Below are 21,651 nucleotides of genomic sequence, written 5' to 3'. Positions count from 1 at the left end.
GGCCACAGGTTGCCGACCCCTGCTCTAAATCTTCCACAGAAAATTGATTTTTTTTTTCAAATGAAAATTTAAATAGTGAAAAGTTTCAGCCAAACCCTGAAATACTTCAGTCCAGAAATTGTGCCATGGAGCTGTAGGTTGGGGTGCCTCATGAGCTTCTTGGTTAATTACACCTCTCTTGATGCACCGCACTTTCCCCTCTTGGAGAAGGGCGGCAGTGCATCAGAGAACTCCCTGGCCATGGTGCACCATGGGAGATGTAGGCTACAGCTGGGAAGCTTAGACCAAACTTCCTCTCCTATGAAGCACTATGACAGCATTTCCAAATCGAAATATTTCAGGTTTCTGGTGTTCGGGGGTTTTTTTGGAAGGGAGGGTGTCAAAATTTCCTGTGGAAGGCAAACTTCTCACAAAAATATTTGTTTAATTAAAAACCACCATTTTCTGTTGAAAAACATGGTCATTAGAAAATTTTCAACCAGATCAACTCCTCACACACTAACAGAGGCCATGCCACGTTGGGCAGCGCTCAGGTCACAGCTGAAGTGCTAAGCGGCGTTGCATTTGGCAAGCACTTGGGTGGATAACTTTCAAGGAAAATTTGGGTTCTGGAGGAAGAGAGATTTGGATTGTTTGCCTGAGAAAGGGGATGAATAAAATGGGATAAGATAAAAGTATATAAACTAATGAATGGTCTAGTGAAGGTGGACAGGTAGAACAGAGGCCCCCAGTCTTGTAATACAAGAACAAGGGGATAGCCAAGGAAAATGAAAGGCAGCAAACTCACAACTGAAAGGACACCTTGTAGTTTTTCACTCAGCTGTGGAACTCACTGTCACAGGAAGTCATTGAGGCAAAGAATTTAGCACGATTCAAAAAGAGATTGGACATTTATATGGATAAGAATAGCCAGAATTATCATCAAAATTAATTATAAACATACTGGAAGGGATATTAAACCTCCTGCTTGAGGACTTAAGCCAGTCTCTGACTATTAGGGCTAGTCTACACTCCTGCGCTACATCAGCACAGCTGCATTGCTGTTGCACAAAGGTGAAGATGTGCTACGCTGATGGGAGAGTGCTTTCCCGTTGGCAGTGATCCCTCTAATTTGTCTCACCCATGTGCAGAATGCATTTTGTTACGTGCGCCAATATGGAGGGGATGTGTGACACATCCCCTTCATGTTGAGGCACATAAAATTCATGTGTTGGGGTGGGGCTGGGGGGTTTGGAGTGTGGGAGGGGGCTCAGGGCAGAGGGTTGGGGTTCTGGAGGGGTGAGAGCTCTGGCTGGGGGTGCAGGCTCTGGGGTGGGGCCGGGGATGAGGGGTTTGGAGTGCAGTGGGGCTCTCTGGGGCTACAGTGGGGAGAGGACTCCCTCCCAGCTTTCTGTCCCTGCAGCAGCACCTGGGCTGTGGGGGGAAGGCACCTCTTCCCGCTGTGGCAGGTCCAGGCCGGGCAGGGCAGGGGGAAGGGTGCCTGTCCCTCAGCCGCAGCAGGTCGGGGGCCAGGCTGGTTTCGGGCTGAGGGAGGGGCGCCTGTCCCCCAGCCGCAGCAGCTCCAGGCCAGGCTGGGCCAGGGAGGGGTGCCTGTCCCCCGGCCACAGCAGGTTCCGCATTGGGCTGGGTCGGGGCTTGGGGAGAAGCATCTCTCCCTGCCTCAGCCCTGAGCGCCTGTGTGGCACTTAATAGGCAGCTGCGCAGCTGCACAGCTTAGAGGGAACTTAGCCCATCGGCATAATTACTCCACTTCAAATGAGAGGCAGAACCTATGTCAGTGATGGAGCATCTCCCACTGACATAAAGTGGTGTCCACATCGGCGCTAAATTAATGTAAATTACATGGCTCCAGGGGATGGCTTTTTCATAGCAGTAGTGTAGACAAGCCTTTAGAGACCAGGGTGAGACCTAATGGGGGACAGATTATTTCATGTGTGCTTCTGTTGGTTCTTACACCTTCCTCTGAAGCAGCTGGTGCTGATTAGTGTTAGTGATACTGGACTACATGGGCATCAGGTCTGATCCGGTCTGGCAATACCTACGTTCCTAGAAGTGTTAGCCTTACTATCCTGATCAGTCTGAGCAATTACATCCTGGCTCCCTCAAGTCCACCTATTGTTTCAGCTCCACGGGCTTTTGTCCTTCCCTGTCTGCTGTGTAGTACTGCTAAACAGCTGCCACTTTTCACTCAGAGGTGGCTGCAGCTCAGTGGTGGTTGAGGCACTCTCCATATATGGTTATAAGGCTGCGGGTTCCGCCGAAAGGCAAGGTGCTTTATAAAGGACAGCTACTATGTCAGAATTGAGGATTACTCCAAACCATGCGCTGAGTGGGGATCAATTCTGACTGCAGGCCTCAAGGCTTTAAACAGGGCTGGGGATGTCATGGAGTGGTGTGAGAGAGACCTGGCTCTGTCTAGAGCTCACTTACACAACAGGTGGGTGTACATCTGACAGCGAAGGGGAAGTGGTGCAGAGGGGCATGTGAAGGGAGATGGCTATGGTAGGGGCTGCTGACCCAGTGTCTTCTGGCTCCTTCAGCTGCTAGGACTTGATATGTTCTTCTGCTTCCCCTTCAGGTAGGTCCTGTGCGGGCAGGAAGCAAGGCGAGCACATCAGGGTCTTCTCTCCCTTCACCTGCTGAGTCCTGGAAATGGATGGGAGCACTGAGAGCTTTCTTGCAGGGGATCTGCTAACTCCCATCCCCGTGTTTGGCTGGTGGGAAGGAGCAGGCTCTAGGGGCAGGCAGAGAGCAAGGCATAGTTGCTTCTGCTCCCAGCTCGTGGGTTAGGCGACTATTCATCAGCTGAGAACAACATGAAGATCATTCATGTACTTGGGCAAATCTAATTTTCAGTACACTCACCCTTATGCACTGCATGTCAGACAAGCCAGGCGGGTTCAGTTTGGAGAACCACATTTTAAAGAGACAAATCTGGAAAAAGTGAAGGGGAGAGCAAATGAAAAAAGTGATCCCAGGGTTTTGGGAAAAAAATCTCCCCAGGGTAGAGTAAGAGCTGGGTGTGGGCACAGGGGGGCCAGAAGAGAGGGGGAAAGATCCAGTAGTTAGGACAGTAACTGAGGACTTGGCAGACCTGGGTTTAGGTCACTGTTCTGCCACAGACTTCCTGCATGAGCTTGGTCATGTCACTTACTCTGTGCCTCAGTTCCCCATTTCTGAAACGGGGGATAATAACATGTCCCTAGCTCCCAGGGGTGCTGTGAGAATAACCACATTAAAGATAGCGAGGTGCTCAGTTACCATGGCAATGGGGCCTTACAAGTACCATAGCTAAATAGGATAGGCAGCATAATGGTCTTGTGATCCAAGCAGTGCTGCTGTTTGCTGTTAAACACGTTACATTCCCCTCCAGAAGTGGCCGTGTTTCAGGGGTGACTAAAGTGACCCTTGCACACACTGATGTTTGTGAAATGCTTTGGGATCCTTGGGGATGAAAGAAGCTAAATCAATGTAGAGTGTCATTCTAAAGTGGTTAGGGGTTATTCCTGTTGCTTGCTAAGCACAGGTGACCTGCTCCCGAGGCACACTGGTGGACCAGGAGGACAGAACAAGGCAAAAGGGACTTTAGGTGCAGCAATATGAATTCACAAATCTCTAGGGGCCACAGTCCTAGCTGGTGTAAATCGGCATTGCTCCATGGAAGCTACACCAGTTTATGCCAGCTGAGGACCTGGCCTGCGACTCTACAGACAGGTTGAGAATGGGGCAAGGTGCCAACCAAGGGAGGTAGTGCAATAGATGGCACTAGAGAGATTCTGGACAATGGCTCTCTGAGGGCTGGTCAATGTGGTGAGGGAGGGACTAGACTACTCCAAGATTCTAACAAGGGAGGCTTCCCCCAGAGTTTTCCACCCAGAGATGGGAGATAAGGGGTTGCACATGGCTGATGTGTAAACCCCTGGCAGGCACCAGTACATGACAAATGTCAAACAGGGTTGCAAGTCAGTTGCATGCTCCTGTCTAGGACTGTAGTCAGGAGACTCTTCCAGTTCCTGTGCAGATTCTTTAAAGGGGAAGCATCAAGCATGTCCTTCCTAGCCTTAAAGACACAGTGAAGGGACAAATCGCCAAACTCCCGTTCCAGCCACTTTGCCTCCCACCCCCATGGCTTTTAACTCTTCCCTGCCTGGGAAGGGCACTTCTACCCAGAGCACCGGCACTGGTCTTGCTGGCTGGCCCCCTTGGTTGATCACGCTGGGGCAGTGGAAGGGGCTGGGTGCAGAAACGACCCCTTCTGCCCACATGCTGTGGGATCGCTTCCCAGTGACAAGAAGGAAAGTTGATGAGTCCGTACTGAGACAGCGAAGTGGCCGCCGTGCTGCTCCACATAATTAATAAATAAAGCACTGGGGGAGTTTTTGCCATGGCGGCTGCTATGACAGGGCTGTCTACGGTGCACTTAAGCATTAAATGACCAATTTCTGTCAGACTAACTTCCCAAGCCTCTCTCTCTCTCTCTCACTCACAGAGCTAGCTTCCTCGCTCCCTGCACTTGGAGTTTTTCAGCAACTGATGGCTCCTGGTTCATTTCTGTGGAATTAATTGGTCCCTGAATGAATTCTGTTGACAGGGCAATTTATCATGTGTTTGGGTTGACAGTGCTGGAGAGTGGCGGTGGGGGGTGGGGTGAGTGGGATGAGGGGAGATGGACAGGGTGGGGGTGGAGGACAGGAAGATGAGGAGGAGGAGGAGGAGTGGAAGAAAGAGGAGGAGGGGAAAGGAGGAGATTGTTTTGGGGGGGGAAATAAAATTCTATTTATCTTTCGCTCCCTCCGCCGCCCCAGCCTGGTGCTGTGAATACGAGAATGGGGTGGCTGTTTGCCTTCTGATGGCTCCTTGCCAAAAGTCACACCACTGGCCGGACAAATAACAAAGACAAAATAACTTTCCTGGTAGCTCCAGGCTTAGCCCCAGACTTCTGCACCACCAGCAGGATCACAGGGCAAATCAGATTAACCCTTATAATGCCATCATGTCCCAGACAGCTTCTCCAGTGGCATCCCTCTAATAAGGCACAACCTGAGTTACCCTCATGGTGTGCTTAGCCACAGTACTCCCCTGCTGGCCACGGTTATCAAAGCCAGCAAGGGGATTTGGGTGCCACTAGTTTTAATGGGAATTGGCCTTTGACAATCTCAACCTTGGCATTATGTCAGGTCATCCAGGTTTTGGACAATAAGGGAATTGTCACTGTACTTAACATGGGGGGGGGCATCTTCCTGTAGCTCAGGGACATACATATATATAGGTCTCGCTACAGGAATCTCCAGGTGACAGTCTGATCTGTGCTATGCAGGTCAGGCTAGGTGACCACAAGTATCTTTTCTGGCCGCGGGTTCTAGGACACTTACATGGGGAGAGATATGGGCTCAGCATGCAAAGAGTTAAAACCAACCTCAGCAATGAGGGAATGAACTGGGACCTAGAGAGAGAACGAGTTGGGTAAATAATCTAGATCAAGTCGCTGGTCTCTCTTCCAGACAGCTGGGAGGCCTTTGCCTAACTTAAGGACACAGCCTGGAAACCCCCGTGCTGAAGCCAGGTCTCTGGGGTGTCAGTAGCAGCCCCAAACATTATCTTCACCTTTGTCCGCATGCTACCTCCCTGCCACAGCCCTAGCTCTCCCCTCCACAATGGAGCTCGGACTTTCCAGAGCACTCATTGTTGGCCTTACTCTGCTCCTGCTGAAGTCAGTTTGAGGGTGGGAGTTTTACTGTTGACGCAATTGGAGCAGAGTTAGGCCAATGCTGTTTGCTTCTGAAAGTCTGGACTCTGCTGGGACCTGCATTTGGCCAGTGGAGCCAGGAGAGGCACTGAATTTCCAGTGGCCAGGGCCAACTGAGGATGGTGAACCATTGAAGTTACACAGGAAGTGCACCAGCCAGGATTCATCTGCAATGGGCTAACAAAGCTCTCCTGGGATGAAATACAGGTACATTTCTACTAATGCTAGAAGGTCCAAGATGCAGTGGAAGACTTGGGGCTCTTGTCTTACAAAGGGGACAGATCAACAATTATTGCTGATGGGACTTAGATTGTAAACTCTTCAGGGCCCGGCATTTGTTTGTGCAGAACCTCACAATGGGGCCTAGGTACTAACAATAATAATAAATAGCAAATGGGGCACTAGGTTTTCCTGTTACAAGTTATACAGGAAGGATAAGTTAAGCACACTGAGCTTGGGAAATGAGAGAGATATAGAAAGGGGATCATTCCAGGCTGGGGTGTCTGAAGGTGGAATCTAGCTGGTTACAAATTTCATGTAACAGAAATACCTGCCTAATGGTTTTCTATAATACACAGCCATTTGTACAGAAGCTGAGATCCAATGTGGTCAAATAGGTTTGATCTCAGAATACAGATCAATACTGTTCTCAATGGTAGCAGATGACAGAACGAGGAGTAATGGTCTCAAGTTGCAGTGGGGGAGGTTTAGATTGGATATTAGGAAAAACTTTTTCACTATGAGGGTGGTGAAACACTGGAATGCATTACCTAGGGAGGTGGTAGAATCTCCTTCCTTAGAGGTTTTTAAGGTCAGGCTTGACAAAGCCCTGGCTGGGATGATTTAACTGGGAATTGGTCCTGCTTCGAGCAGGGGGTTGGACTAGATGACCTTCTGGGGTCCCTTCCAACCCTGATATTCTATGATTCTATGATATTTATCTTAAAGAAGGTTAAGGGGTGACTTGATCATTGCCTATAGGTACTTATGTGGGGAACAGAAATTTGATAGTTGAGGGCTCTTCAGTCTAGCAGACAAAGGTATAACAAGATCCAATGGCTGGAAGTTGAACCTAGACAGGTTCAGACTGGAAATAAGGCCCAAGTGGTTAACAGTGGGGATAACTAAGCACCAGAACACCTTACCAAGAGATGGAGGTGTTACGCTCTGTACCTCGGGGGAACACCCAGCACCCCCATGTTCATCCTTGTAAAATGATTGTATGGTATCCAATGCAAAGTTTGACATCTCGGGCGTCTTCGGAAGGCTCATGATGCACTGAGCATTTTTGTTATAGTGATGTTACCGGTTATAATTTCATGTATATAGTTTGAGGCTGAAAATGTGTCTTCATGGCTTAAAATAAGCCCAGGCAAAAACTCTCCAAGAGCAGAGAGGCAGTTCACACGTCATCAGGGCAGGCACAGGACAAATCCAGCCCAGCCTTACAGGAACAAAGGACGCTGGCATAGGCAGCAACAAATGGATCTGTTGGACTCTTGAGTGAGTCACTCCCCTTCTGTTGGTCCGTTTGGAACTGCAATGAGGTAATGCTCACCTGACTCTGAAGGGGGTAGGGGGGACGCGGGGGGGGGGGCGCAAAGCCAAGAGGGAAGAAAGGACATGATAAAAGGGAGAGACATTTGCCATGCTCTTCCTCTCTTCCATCTACATCTATAGACACCACACCAAGTGACTGAAGTGCTGATCAAAGGGGAGAGCCTGGCTGAAGGGCAACCAGCCAGCCTGTGGTGAGAAGCATCTAAGTTTGTAAGGGCACTGGAAGTGTTAAGATCAGCTTAGAATGGGTTTTGCTTTTATTTCATTTGATTAAATCTGACTTGTTATGCTTTGATTTATAATCACTTAAAATTTATCTTTGTATTAATAAATCTGTTTATTCTACCTGAAGCAGTGTGTTTGGTTTGAAGCGTGTCAGAGACTCCCCTTGGGATAACAAGCCTGGTACATATCAATTTCTTTGTTAAATTGACGAACTCATAAGCTTGCAGCATCCAGCGGGCATAACTGGACACTGCAAGACAGAGGTTCCTAGGGTTGTGTTTGGGACCGGAGATATTGGCTTGTGTCATTCCATTGTACAATCCAAGGAACAGCTTACATGCCAGGGGCTGGGCGTGAATAACCCAGGAGTGGGGGTTCTCACAGCAGAGCAGGGTAAGGCTGACTCCCAGAGTCAAGGATTGGAGTGACCTAGCAGATCACCCGTCTGGATAACACCAGAGGGGAACATCACAAGTGGATTCTCCATCACTCGAGATTTTTACAATCAAGATTGGCTGTGGTTGAACTAGAACATCTCAGAAAAACAGCCATTGAAACAGGAATTAATGCAGGGAAATCCTGTGGCATGTGTTAGACTAAAGGATCTCAGTGGTTCCTTCTGGCCTTAAGAAGTGATTATGAATCTGCCCTGGGATAACAGTGGCAATGAATTTGAAAAGTTTAAGCTAGATTCCAATCTCATGTAGCCCCCTTTTACATGAGTATAACTCCACTGACTTCAGATACCTGATTTACATGGTGGAAGTTGAAAGAGAATCAGGCCTTCTGAGGAAGAGGACTTTATGGAACCAGCCAGGAGAACATTGGGTGTAAAAGGACATTGTTTCACTGAAGTCAATGGAAATACAGCTATTTAAGCCACATGAGAATTTGGTCCATTGGGTCATAAACATCTATTTTTTATGAGATACATAATAAAAGTCCCTTTAAGAAATCAATGGCTATTAGCCAAGATGGGCAGGGATGGTGCCGTTTGCCAGAGGCTGGGAGTGGGCGGCAGGGAATGGATCACTTGGTGATTGCCTCTTTCTGTTAATTCCCTCTGGGGCACCTGGAATTGGCTGCTTTTACAAGACAGAATACTGGGCTAGATGTATCTTCGGTCTCATCCAGTATGGCCGTTCTCATGTTCTTAAAGTCGTGAGTAAAACCTATAATTTGAAATGGAGATGAATGTCAGTTTTAGGGTTGAAAAAAAACATCCATTAAAATCTGTGCTTTAATAGCACAGATACCAAGTAAGCTGCACATTGAAACTAGAGTATGAGGGACAAATAGCCAAAGATAATAGGACAGAAGATTAACAAATTATTCAACACAATCTGCATGGGCTGGAGAACTGATTGTTGTTAGCATTTAATGAAAGAGGGCTGGTGAGATCTCCACCCATTCCCTCACACTGTGGATTTAGGAACATAGGAATTGCCAGGTGGGATGAGACCTGAGGCCCATCTAGCCCACTATTCTGTCTCCAACAGTAGCCAGCACCAGATGCTTCAGAGGAAGGTGCAAGAACCCCCAGAGTAGGCTGATATGGAATAACCTGCCTTCTGCATTAGGACACTTCCTCATTGCTAATAGCTAGAGATTGATTGCTAATAGCTACAGACTAGGGACCGAATGGCTAGGCAGCAGTTCTGCGGAAAAGGACCTAGGGGTGACAGTGGACGAGAAGCTGGATATGAGTCAGCAGTGTGCCCTTGTTGCCAAGAAGGCCAATGGCATTTTGGGATGTATAAGTAGGGGCATAGCGAGCAGATCGAGGGACGTGATCGTTCCCCTCTATTCGACATTGGTGAGGCCTCATCTGGAGTACTGTGTCCAGTTTTGGGCCCCACACTTCAAGAAGGATGTGGATAAATTGGAGAGAGTCCAGCGAAGGGCAACAAAAATGATTAGGGGACTGGAACACATGAGTTATGAGGAGAGGCTGAGGGAGCTGGGATTGTTTAGCCTGCAGAAGAGAAGAATGAGGGGGGATTTGATAGCAGCTTTCAACTACCTGAAAGGGGGTTCCAAAGAGGATGGCTCTAGACTGTTCTCAATGGTAGCAGATGACAGAACGAGGAGTAATGGTCTCAAGTTGCAGTGGGGGAGGTTTAGATTGGATATTAGGAAAAACTTTTTCACTAAGAGGGTGGTGAAACACTGGAATGCGTTACCTAGGGAGGTGGTAGAATCTCCTTCCTTAGAGGTTTTTAAGGTCAGGCTTGACAAAGCCCTGGCTGGGATGATTTAACTGGGAATTGGTCCTGCTTTGAGCAGGGGGTTGGACTAGATGACCTTCTGGGGTCCCTTCCAACCCTGATATTCTATGATTCTATGATTCTATGACTTAAGCCCTAAAGCATAAGATTTAAGATCCTGCCAAAGTTTGTTGGCATTAATTCTGGCAATTCTGGATATTCTTGTTATCCATATTCAATCCCTTTTTAGTCCTGGTAACTTCTTGTCCTCAAGGGCATCCTGTGGCAGTGAGTTTCACAGTCTAGTTGTGTTATATGAAAAAGTTTGATCAGTTTTGAATTTTGCTACCCTTTAAATTCATTGAATGTCTCCTTGTGCTCTGGTGACTTGCCAGGCCTAGGAATGCTAAGGAGGCTGCAGGCTCAGCCTCTAGAGAATAAGGCACCATGTACTGCTTGTCAAATAAGTCCTCCTTGGCCAGGGAATGTCCCTGAGACTTTGGGCTATGCAGATAGCTTAACCAGTTCAATGGCTGATGAAATGCGGCACGGCTAGAGGTAAGGGAATGGCTCTGAGGCAAAACTGAGCTGAAGTCCTTGTAGACACTGATGGCCCCTGAACTTTCAGGATACTTTGAAAAGGGACCCCCTGGAGTCATTGTGGATGGTTCAGATATCCTTTCTGCCCAGGGTGCAGTGGCAGCTAAAGTAAATGGGATGCTTGGTGGAGGAGATAATACACAGATTATCCTGACCTTACACCGATGGATGGTTGCCCACAACTGGAGGACTGTACCCTGTTTTGGTTAGCTCACTTTAAGCTTAGCACAACAGAGATTGAAAAGGTCCAGGGAAGGGCAATGAAACAGGCAGCAATACAGCAGGACACATGAATAGATTAAGACCCAAAGGGCCCATTCTGATCATCAAGCCTGACCTCCTGCATAACATAGGGCAGAGAACCTCCCCCAGTAACTTCTACATCAAACCAGGACTTCTGCTTGAGCTAGAGCTCCCTATCATTAACCTAGGTAACTGTAGGAGAAAATGCAGGCAGAAGCCCAGCAGCAGAGTGGGGGCTATCCTGTTTATTGCACTCAATGCAGCATGTATGATTACCTGCCCTGTGAGCGGGTGGCGTGTGTGTGCATTTGGTGCAAGGGGCTCCTGGTCTTTAGAGACTGTATATGGGCTTTGGAGGCCAGGGTGGCAGAACTGGAGGAGCTAAGGGAGGCAGAGAGGTATGCTGATGAGGCTTTCTGGGACACTGTAGATTTGTCCCACCTCCGGTCAGACAGCCCCTGCACTGTTAAGGAGGATGAAAGGCCCAGAGAAGGAGAGCAGTCAACAGGAACAGAGGGAAACCTTCCCATAGTTGGGACCCTCCTTCCAGATGATGTTGGGGTATCCTCTCGCACTGAGGTTACCTCTCCAGGGGAGGGAACTCCAGTCATTAGGAAAAGGCAGGTGTTAGTAATGGGAGATTGGATCATTAGAAACATAGATAGCTGGGTTTGTGATGACTGGGAGAACCATGGTGACTTGCCTGCCTGGTGAGAAGGTTGCAGATCTCTCGAGGCATCTAGATAGACTTGTGTGTAGTGCTGGGGAGGAGCCAGTGATCATGGTACATGTAGGTACCAATGACATAGGGAAGGGTAGGGGAGACGTCCTGGAGGCCAAATGTAGGCGGCTAGGAAAAAGACTGAAATCCGGGACCCCTACGGTGGCATTCTCAGAAATGCTACCAGTTCCACGTACAGGGCCAGGTTGGCCGGCAGAGCCTGGATGAGACGTGGATGAGATGATGGTGTAGAGAGGAGGGGTTTAGATTTATTATGAACTGGGGAAACTTTTGGGTGGGGGAGCCTATACAGGAAGGATGGGCTCCATCTAAACCAAAGTGGATCCAGACGGCTGGCACTTAGTTTAAAAACTGCTCTGCAACCTTTTTAATGTTAAGAGATGGGGGAAAGCCGATTGCTGCAGAGGCGCACGTGGATCGGACAGAGACTTATCTTAGAGGACAGTCTATTGATAGAGATTCACTAGATTTTAGTCAGGAGGAGAGGATGGAAGAGGATAAAGTATGGGCCAGATCAGATGAGAAACATTCACATAAAGAATCTGACACATCAGAAAAAGGCAGACAAATAAACAGAAGTTTTTAAAGGTGCTTGTACACAAATGCTAGAAGTCTAAATAATAAGATGGGTGAACTAGAGTGCCTCGTGTTAAAGGAGGATATTGATATAATAGGCATCACAGAAACCTGGTGGAGTGAGGACAATCAATGGGCCACAATCATTCCGAGGTACAAAATATATTGGAAGGACAGAACAGGTCGTGCGGGAGGAGTGGCACTATATGTGAAAGAAAATGTAGAATCAAATGAAATAAAAATCTTAAATGAATCCACATGTTCCATAGAATCTCTATGGATAGTAATTCCATGCTCTAATAAGAATATAACAGTAGGGATCTGTTATCGACCACCTGACCAGGACAGTAATAGTGACGATGAAATGCTAAGGGAGATTACAGAGGCTATCAAAATAAAAAACTCAATAATAGTGGGGGATTTCAATTACCCCCATACTGACTGGGTACATGTCACCTGAGGACGAAATGCAGAGACAAAATTTCTCGATACTTTAAATGACTGTTTCTTGGAGCAGCTGGTACACGAACCCACAGGGGACAGGCAACTCCTCGATCTACTCCTGAGTGGAGCGCAGGATCTGGTCCAAGACGTAACTATAACAGGACCGCTTGGAAATAGTGACCATAATATAAAAACATTTAACATTCCTGTGGTGGGAAGAACACCTCAACAGACCAACACTGTGGCATTTAATTTCAGAAAGGGGAACTATGCAAAAATTGAGGAGGTTAAACAGAAATTAAAAGGTACAGTGACTAGAGTGAAATCCCTGCAAGCTGCATGGACACATTTCGAAGACACAATAATAGAGGCTCAACTTAAATGTATACCCCAAATTAAAAAACACAGTAAAAACTAAAAAAGAGCCACTGTGGCTTAACAACCATGTAAAAGAAGCAGTGAGAGATAAAAAGGCATCTTTTAAAAAGTGGAAGTCAAATCCTAGTGAGGTAAATAGAAAGGAGCATAAACACTGCCAAATTAAATGTAAAAATGTAATAAGAAAAGCCAAAAAGGAGTTTGAAGAACAGCTAGCCAAAACTCAAAAGGTGATAAAATGTTTTTTACATACATCAGAAGCAGGAAGCCTGCTAAACAACCAGTGGGCCCCCTGGACAATTGAGATACAAAAGGAGCACTTAAAGACGATAAAGTTATTGCAGAGAAACTAAATGAATTCTTTGCTTCAGTCTTCCCACCTGAGGATGTTAGGGAGATTCCCAAACCTGAGCTGTTTTTTGTAGGTGACAAATCTGAGGAATTGCCACTGATTGAAGTGTCACTAGAGGAGGTTTTGGAATTGAGAAACTGAACAGTAACAAGTCACCGGGACTAGATGGCATTCACCCAAGAGTTCTGAAAGAACTCAAATGTGAAACTGCGGAACTATTAACTATGGTTTGTAACCGTCCTTTAAATCAGCTACTGTACCCAGTGACTGGAAGATAGCTAATGTAACACCAATATTTAAGAAGGGCTCTAGAGGTGATCCTGGCAATTACAGACCGGTAAGTCTAATGTCAGTATCGGGCAAGTTAGTTGAGGCAATAGTAAAGAATAGAATTGTCAGACACCTAGAAGAACATAAACTGTTGCGCAAAGTCAACATGGTTTCTGTAAAGGGAGATCGTGTCTTACTAATCTATTAGAGTTCTTTGAAAGGGTCAACAAGCATGTGGACAAGGGGGATCCAGTGGACATAATGTACTTAGATTTCCAGAAAGCCTTTGACAAGGTCTCTCACCAAAGGCTCTTATGTAAATTAAGTTGTCATGGGATAAGAAGGAAGATCCTTTCATGGATTGAGAACCGGTTAAAAGACAGGGAACAAAGGGTAGGAATAAATGGTAAATTTTCAGAATGGAGAGGGGTAACTAGTGGCGTTCCCCAAGGGTCAGTCCTAGGACCAATCCTATTCAACTTATTCATAAATGATCCGGAGAAAGGGGTAAACAGTGAGGTGGCAAAGTTTGCAGACGATACTAAACTGCTCAAGATAGTTAAGACCAAAGCAGATTGTGAAGAACTTCAAAAGGATCTCACAAAACTAAGCGATTGGGCAACAAAATGGCAAATGAAATTTAATGTGGATAAATGTAAAGTAATGCACATTGGAAAAAATAACCCCAACTATACATACGATATGATGGGGCTAATTTAGCTACAACTAATCAGGAGAAAGATCTTGGAGCCATTGTGGATAGTTCTCTGAAGACGTCCATGCAGTGTGCAGTGGCAGTCAAAAAAGGAAACGGGATGTTAGGAATCATTAAAAAAGGGGATAGAGAATAAGACTGAGAATATCTTATTGCCCTTATATAAATCCATGGTACGCCCACATCTTGAATACTGCATACAGATGTGGTCCCCTCCACTCAAAAAAGATAAGCTGGCATTAGAAAAGGTTCAGAAAAGGGCAACTAAAATGATTAGGAGTTTGGAACAGGTCCCATATGAGGAGAGATTAAAGAGGCTAGGACTTTTCAGCTTGGAAAAGAGGAGACTAAGGGGGGATATGATAGAGGTCTATAAAATCATGAGTGGTGTGGAGAAAGCGAATAAGGAAAAGTTATTTACTTGTTCCCATAACGTAAGAACTAGGGGCCACCAAATGAAATTAATGGGCAGCAGGTTTAAAACAATAAAAGGAAGTAGTTCTTCACTTTGTGCACAGTCAACCTGTGGAACTCCTTGCCTGAGGAGGTTGTGAAGGCTAGGACTATAACAGGGTTTAAAAGAGAACTGGATAAATTCATGGAGGTTAAGTCCATTAATGGCTATTAGCCAGGATGGGTAAGGAATGGTGTCCCTAGCCTCTGTTTGTCAGAGGGTGGAGCTGGATGGCAGGAGAGAGATCACTTGATCATTACCTGTTAGGTTCACTCCCTCTGGGGCCACTGTCGGTAGACAGGATACTGGGTTGGATGGACCTTTGGTCTGACCCAGAATGGCCGTTCTTATATTCTTGTGTAGAGCTTGTCTTTTAGAAAGACACCCAATTGTACATCAATACTGCAAGTAACGGAGAATCCACCCTGATGGGAGCTGGCAAAGGCTGGGGCTAGCATCAGGGGATAACTCCAGTTTGCGTTTTGTACTCAGTAGCTCACACGCTACTATAGATGAGGGGTCATTGTGGATCTTTTCCAGCCCCTTCCCACTGCAGCTCATCCTAACTCCAACTCCATCCAATACCTTTACCTCTCTTTCTTTGAATTATTTACTTATTTAAAAGCCAGAAGCCACATCTCTGGCCTTTATGGAGTCTGACACAGGGCATGCTTCATGGGCAAGGGAAGAGAATATTGATGGGAGTGGAAGGAGAGGGGGACACTTGGCCACCTGTAATTTTTCCTCAAAACACCATGCACCTCCCTCCCACACAGAGCAAAGCAGACAGTCAGAAGGGCTTCATGGAAGTAGCCTCCTCCTTTCCCCAAGGAAGGCTCCACCATTACATGGTAATCCCCTGAGCTTCTTCTGACCTCCAAATAAAGACCTAATGAACAAATGTATGCTTCCATATGCCTGCACCCACACCTCAGACCAATATAGCCCCTGGCATAAGCAGGCACAAGTCTCTAGGAGCTATGCCCACTTAAAGCTGGGCCCAAATTCCTGGCTGTCATCTTCATCTCAAACCAGTCATGTGACCTTGCGCAAGTCCCTTCACTTCTGTGCTACAGTTCCCATCTGTAACATGGGGGCAACAACATTCTTCTCCATCATGACAGTGCTTTGTACAACACCAGATGAAGAGCACCAGAAAACCTGCTAAATCTGGCCATTTGAGTTCAGCCATTTGTGAGTTATTAGCATAGGGGGAAATCCGTGGAATTTCCCCCAACCTCAAAGGTCTATCCTCCCCTGGCTCAGATATCACAGAAGGGCCACCAGGGACTTTTGTCAACAATAGGAATCACATGGGGTGGGGAGAGCATGACTCTAGCGGGACAACATTTGGGAAAATTATGAGTGCGTGAAATTTTTCACAACCCTCTGGCGTGATCCAAAGCCCCATGGAAAGACTTCAATTAGTTTTGGAGCAGGCCTTGTAGAGCTGATACAAATATACTCCCAACTTGATTGCACTTTGTTCTGGGTGGCTGGGCAAGCTGGCACAAGGAGCTCTTTCTTCTCTATCCTCTTAGCTCAAGGGCTACACAAATCCAGCTCCTTGGGTGATGTTTGACACCTCCACAGGGGTAGCTGGTTCTACATTGGTCAAAACATACTCTGCCACCCCATTCACTTTTGGCTTGAGCAGAAAGCTGAGAAATTCCAGACCTGTCATTTAACCATGCAAGCCGCCTCCTCCTCCTCCCCCTGCAACCCCCGCCCCCAAATGCCCTGCATCTCCCTCTCCTCCAACACAGGAGGTGACATCTATTATTGGCCTTGGGGGCAAAGAGGTCTCAAATCAAATCACAACAGCATTGATTTTTGGCTTTTGCTATATCAGCCAAGCAAAATACGTAAGAAATAGTAAAACACATGAACCACCAACAGGTCCAAACTTGCAATCCAAACCCAGAGATAAAAACCAGAAAGACACCCTGGATGATTATGGAGACCCTAGTGGCAGCTGCATAGTTAAGGGTCTGCCTTTCTGCCAGTAATACCCGCAACCCCGGGGTGTCCCTAGCCCCCACCTCTTTTGGCTCAAAAGCGTCTCATGTGGATTCTCAGGCCAGGAAAGCCTTATTTTGAAAGGGACTAAAATCAGAAAAGTTGTTCTCAAGCAATAAAAGTGTAGGACTTCACTAGGGCTCTATCCAGCCACAGGATCAGAACTTTTGGTTTGGAGCTTCTCCACCAAGTGAAAAGTGGTTATTTCTACTATGGTATTGCCCAGAGCCCCAGTCATAGACCAGGCCACATGGTGCTCGGCCCTGTACAGGCTGAACAAAGAGATGGTCCCTGGCCCCAAACAATTTACAAGCTTAGTGAGAGACAAGGCAGGTGAGGTGATATCTTTTACAGGACCAACTTTTGTTGGAGAGAAACAAGCTTTCAAGCTACACAGAGCTTGAGACCTGAAGAAGAGCTGTGGGGAGCTCCAAAGAATGTCTCACTCCCAAAGTTGATCCAATCACAGATATTACTTCACCCACCTTGTCTCTCTAATATCCTGGGACCACCACTCACTGCTAGCTACCATCTTAGTAAGACAAGGGATCGCAGGCAGATGGGAGCACAAGGAAACAGATAGTATTGTATAGCACTGTACCCAATGTTGTACAAGCTTAAGTGTTTTAGGAACAACAGAAAGGTGACACCATTGGCACTCCCTCTCATGGCCAGGCATGGCAAGTTCTCCTCATTCACCACCCCCAGCTGACAACCTCTTCAGCCATGCAGTGGTCTGCCCCTTCTTCTGACTCAGCCCTCCAGCTGGACACTTTTAGACCCACCCCTTCTGGGGTAACAAAGAAGGCAATAAACTGAACTCAGATCAGCTGAACTCTTCACCCCTTTCCAGGCTCTGTAGGGCTTGCCTCCCACTCCTGTGTGGGGTTACAGCTCCAGGGCCTAGCTCCAAACACAATAGTCCATCTTCCCCTTGTGTCAGGGTATTTCTGCACCAGCTTTTCTAGGGGAGCAGCCCAGGGACCTCATGGCAAGCAGCTAAGCCCTGCTCCCTCAGACTTTTCACTGTGTCCCTGAACTCCTTCCTATCTTGACCTGCCTCTGAGTCTAGATTCTTTCCCACAGCTCCTCTATGGGCCTGCTGTACATTCACCTCTCTCTAGGTCCTTCCTTCACATCCTAGCAGCTAGCAGGACTGTAGCATCCTTGCCAATCCCCTCCCTTTATACTCACCACCAGCTCCTCCCCCAGCTGGGCTTCCTCTCCAGTTGGGCCAGGCCGTCTCTCCAGGTGCAACCAGGTGCACTAATTGCCTGTGACCTCCAGTTAACTCTTGCATTACCTGTGTGGGATACACAACCCATCCCAGGAACTTACAGAACCAAAAAAGAGCTTGGGTGGAGCATCAGAAATGTCCCGTATACCCCAGCTGGCTGGAGAACTAGGGGCAGATTTTTCATAAGGATTCAAGGACAGAGTTTTGGGGGGAGCCAAATGCCCAGCTCTCATTTAGGCACCAAAAGAAGGGCCAGATTTTCCAAAGCACCCCGCAACTCCCATGTTGACACCTATGGCTGGGTTGTCAAAAGGGCTCAGTACCCAACGTGCACCCAATGTCCTGACCTCTTATGAAAATCGGATCACTTCTTTATATGCTTAAGAGGGAGCTGCCCCAGACTGTGCTCCTTTCCAAATGTCCACCAGGCTGGAGGTGTGACCCTCTGGACTTTCTGCGAGTGGTCAGAGATCTAGTCTTTCTTCTGGAGACTTGTGTGGCTTTATAAAGGGGCAGCATTACCTAGTGGCTAGGGCACCACTGTGGGAGTCTGGAGAGCTATGTTCTAGTCCTGGAACTGCCACTGACCTGCTGAATAACCTTGGTTGAGTCACTTCCCCTCTCCATCATGTTGATTTAGTGTATAAAATCTCTGGGGCAGGGACTATCTCTCATGCTGTGTTTGTACAGCACCTAGCACATGGAGCCCTGATCTCAGCTGGTGTCTCCAGGTGCTACTGTAATATGAATAGGTGCTACTGTAATATGAATATGTAATATGAATAAATAAATTGGTTAGCCTCTAAGGTGCCACAAGTACTCCTTTTCTTTTTGCGAATACAGACTAACATGGCTGTTACTCTGAAACCTGTAATATGAATAAGAATCCACATAGATTGCACGTTGTTTTCCATGCCTGGCACCTGTAACTTCACCACTTTCTAGGCTCATCCAGTACCCCAGTGCTGGTTGCTAAAAGGGCTGACTTTCTCCAAGCTCTTTTCCAGAGCTTGACCAATGAACCATGATGCACAGTTTGCAGCTTGATTTCACGAGCCACGCCAGCAAGCTTCCATGTGAGTGTTAGCTGGCGCAATCTAGCATAGAAACTAGCCAGTGTCTCAGCTGGTGCATGTCTCACTTGCCTGAAGTCATATGTTCTAGAAGCGTTATATTGCCAAGTCCAAGCATCCAAACATCAAGAGTCAGACTCCCCAAATCCTGAGAGCAGCTTAAAAATTATGAGCTTTTTTTTAATGTTTTTTTTCCCTTTGCCTTGCGGGTTTTGTGCTTGTAGGTCACATTTACATTCTCAAGCTTTTCTCTACAACCTGGAGGGCTAAAAGATGAGATTCTCCCCTAATCCCAGGATTCCAGGAACTAGGTTTAAAGTGCCAGATATTACAAGTCCTGTGATCAAAGCGTACGAGTTAGCAACGCTTCCACACAATCAATTTCTGAGAGAAGTGGCTAGCTGCAGCTGTGCTAAGCAAATTGCAGCAGCACCCACTAGACAGTACAAGAGACAAAGGGGGGATGGAAACATAACAGAAGGAAAGAGAAAATAGAAAGTGAGCGGGGCTGGGTTTGTGGGGTGGCTTGAGAGGCAGATCTGCAGTCAGATGGCAGCATGGCGGGGGGAACAAGCTGCCTGGGAAGGCAAGGAGTTAGTGTGAGGAGAACATTCCAGTTCGGACACTCTCAGAACTTTCACCCAAACTGTGCTAGAGGCTCCAGAGCAGGGGCTGCCGTTGCCATCTTTGCTGAGGGCTAAAGAAGCTTCCAGGAACCGTGTGCCAGACATCTTTGTTGTGGGCAGCAGAGAAAAGTACAGAATCTTATAGCAGAAACTGGTGGGAGCAGTTCAAAGGGGCTGGCTGCTGAGAATCTGCAATAGCAGACTAAACAGGAAGGAAGCAGAGATGAGTTAGTTACAGGTTTGAAAGCAAACAACAACAAGGTGCAATCAGTGGCATGATTGTTGCACTGCCTAAGATCCCAGCACGGAAGGGATGGGCTTTGTCTACACGAGCACTTTTGTCAATCAGTGATGGGAAAAAACACACCCCTGACCGACAAAAGTGCCAGTGTGGACAGCGCTACGTCGGTGGGAGACACTGTCCTGCCAACGTAGCTACTGCCGCTTGTTGGGGGTGGTTTAATTACACCGGCCGGAGAGCTCTCTCCCACTGGCATCGAGCGGCTGTCCGGGAGACCTTACAGCGGTACAGCTGTGCTGCTGTAAGGTCTGTGTAGTAAACTTAGCCTTACCCAGTGATGGCAGAAAGGGATCAGCAGCATCAGACATCTGTTGGGTGCCCTTGATACTGAAAGCCCTCAACTGCCTATTGCCCTTCTGCCACGCTATGGCCCAGACTGTGACAGCGCAGCCAACTCCGCCTGTCCAAAGATCAGGATGCAGGCATGCAAACAAACTCTGAGATTAGATTCAAACTAACAAATGTGGGGATCTTTTTATTTGCCATCTAGTTTTGAAACCTTTAAGGAGAGCTACAAACTTTTTGTCTAAATACTTGAGATTCCCACGTAACTACCAGACTCCGGGAGCTGGGGCTCTAAGAGAAATATCAGACATCACTAGACTCACCATCAGAACTGGCAACACAGCTGCGAGTGGCCCATCTGCAGCTGCATGGGGGGTGATGTAGGGATCAAGAAGGCTTTCCCTTCTCCTGCAGCTGCCTGGGGACTGCCCCACACCAGCAGGCCCTGAACTCTGCGGAGTGCTCATGTTTGCTCTTCTCCTGGAAGCATAATGCCAAAAGAACAGTGGGGAAGAGGTGGGGCCATAGTGGAGAGAAAGCAGGACCATAAGTGGAGAGGAGGCTGGGTCATGGCTCCCCATTTTGCTGTCGTAGAGTGTGAGTTTCACACGAACCATGACTAAGTCCTATGGCCATACCAGGCCACTCATTGCTGGCAGACCCAAGCACTGCCCAGCCTCACGGTGCCTGTTTGGATGTCATTTGAAATCCCCTCTAAACAGGTGATAGCTTCAGTGGGCAGGGTGTGAAGTTCCCTGGACTCCAGCCTCCATGAGGAACAACCTCCGCCCCACTGCTCTAACTTCCACGGAGAGCGTGGAGTAGATTATTGCTGCTTGCTACCCAACCTCTCCTTCCTGTGTCGTCTTAAAACACTCCTTCCCTCTCACATCCGGGGTCTTGCACAGTTCCTTTCTCCAGGGTCCTGGCTGGCAGGACCCTGTGTCTTCCATTGGATGGGCAATTGGACCTTGGTGGGGTGCTCAGAAAAGTGTAGGGAAGGACTTTGGTGGTGTCACCTCCCTGCTCATCTCCCAGAATCCCGATGGCATAATCTGCCAGATCAAACAGTCTTGCAACGCCTTTCCAGTCATCGGGATATCTGCCTGCGCCGAGGGGTCGCGGCTTTAATTCACTACATGAGAAATGATGTACAGAACAAAACCGATGGGGGTCCCAGGCCTTTCCCAGGGCCAGGAGGAAAGAGACGAGCTGCGGATTTTATTGAAACTGAAAAAGGCAAACTCCCCGCTCCCTCTTCCCAAGCCCCAGCCGCCAATAAGGATTCAAGGCTCCATGAAGAGAGTCCCTCTGAGCACAGGGCTGAACCGGAGGAGTGACAGGTGCCTCCTGATATGCCTAAATGAGAAGAGCCAATAGGAAGAGCCTGCTCAGCTTTTGTTGTCATCTGGCTTTGCTCGCAAAAGATGCGTTTGATTGACAGATGCATCAAGGTTCACAGTTTATTGGTTTTTGCAAAAGAGCCAGATCTGCCAGTTTAGACAGGGGAGTGACACAAAACTTTCCATCTAAATGGACTAATTTTACCACAGGGAATTCCCAGGCAGAGCGCGCCAAGGCAGGCGCAGTCCTGTTTT

General features: G+C 47.6%; 1 protein-coding gene across 6 annotated transcripts in view; it reads right to left on the bottom strand.

Moving 5' to 3' along the window:
• Window positions 1–8,315: 8,315 nt before the first annotated feature.
• Window positions 8,316–21,651, bottom strand: part of PAX2 (paired box 2) — a 133,216-nt gene continuing 119,880 nt past the window's right edge. For 4 of the 6 annotated variants that reach the window (XM_073352923.1, XM_073352924.1, XM_073352918.1 and 1 more), the window contains exons 10-11: window positions 17,726–17,834; window positions 8,607–8,703 (exon numbers count right to left, since the gene is read on the bottom strand). In XM_073352923.1, coding sequence (XP_073209024.1) covers window positions 8,685–8,703; window positions 17,726–17,834 — 128 coding nt within the window. In that variant the 3' untranslated portion in view covers window positions 8,607–8,684. Of the gene's footprint in view, window positions 8,704–17,725; window positions 17,835–21,651 lie in introns of all 6 variants that reach the window. The other 2 variants (XM_073352927.1, XM_073352922.1) reach the window with 2 other exon arrangements.

This window comes from Lepidochelys kempii, chromosome 7, assembly GCF_965140265.1.
Source record: "Lepidochelys kempii isolate rLepKem1 chromosome 7, rLepKem1.hap2, whole genome shotgun sequence".
In the NCBI taxonomy this organism is placed as follows: domain Eukaryota; kingdom Metazoa; phylum Chordata; order Testudines; family Cheloniidae; genus Lepidochelys; species Lepidochelys kempii.
This window is presented reverse-complemented; position numbering and strand designations above follow the sequence as displayed.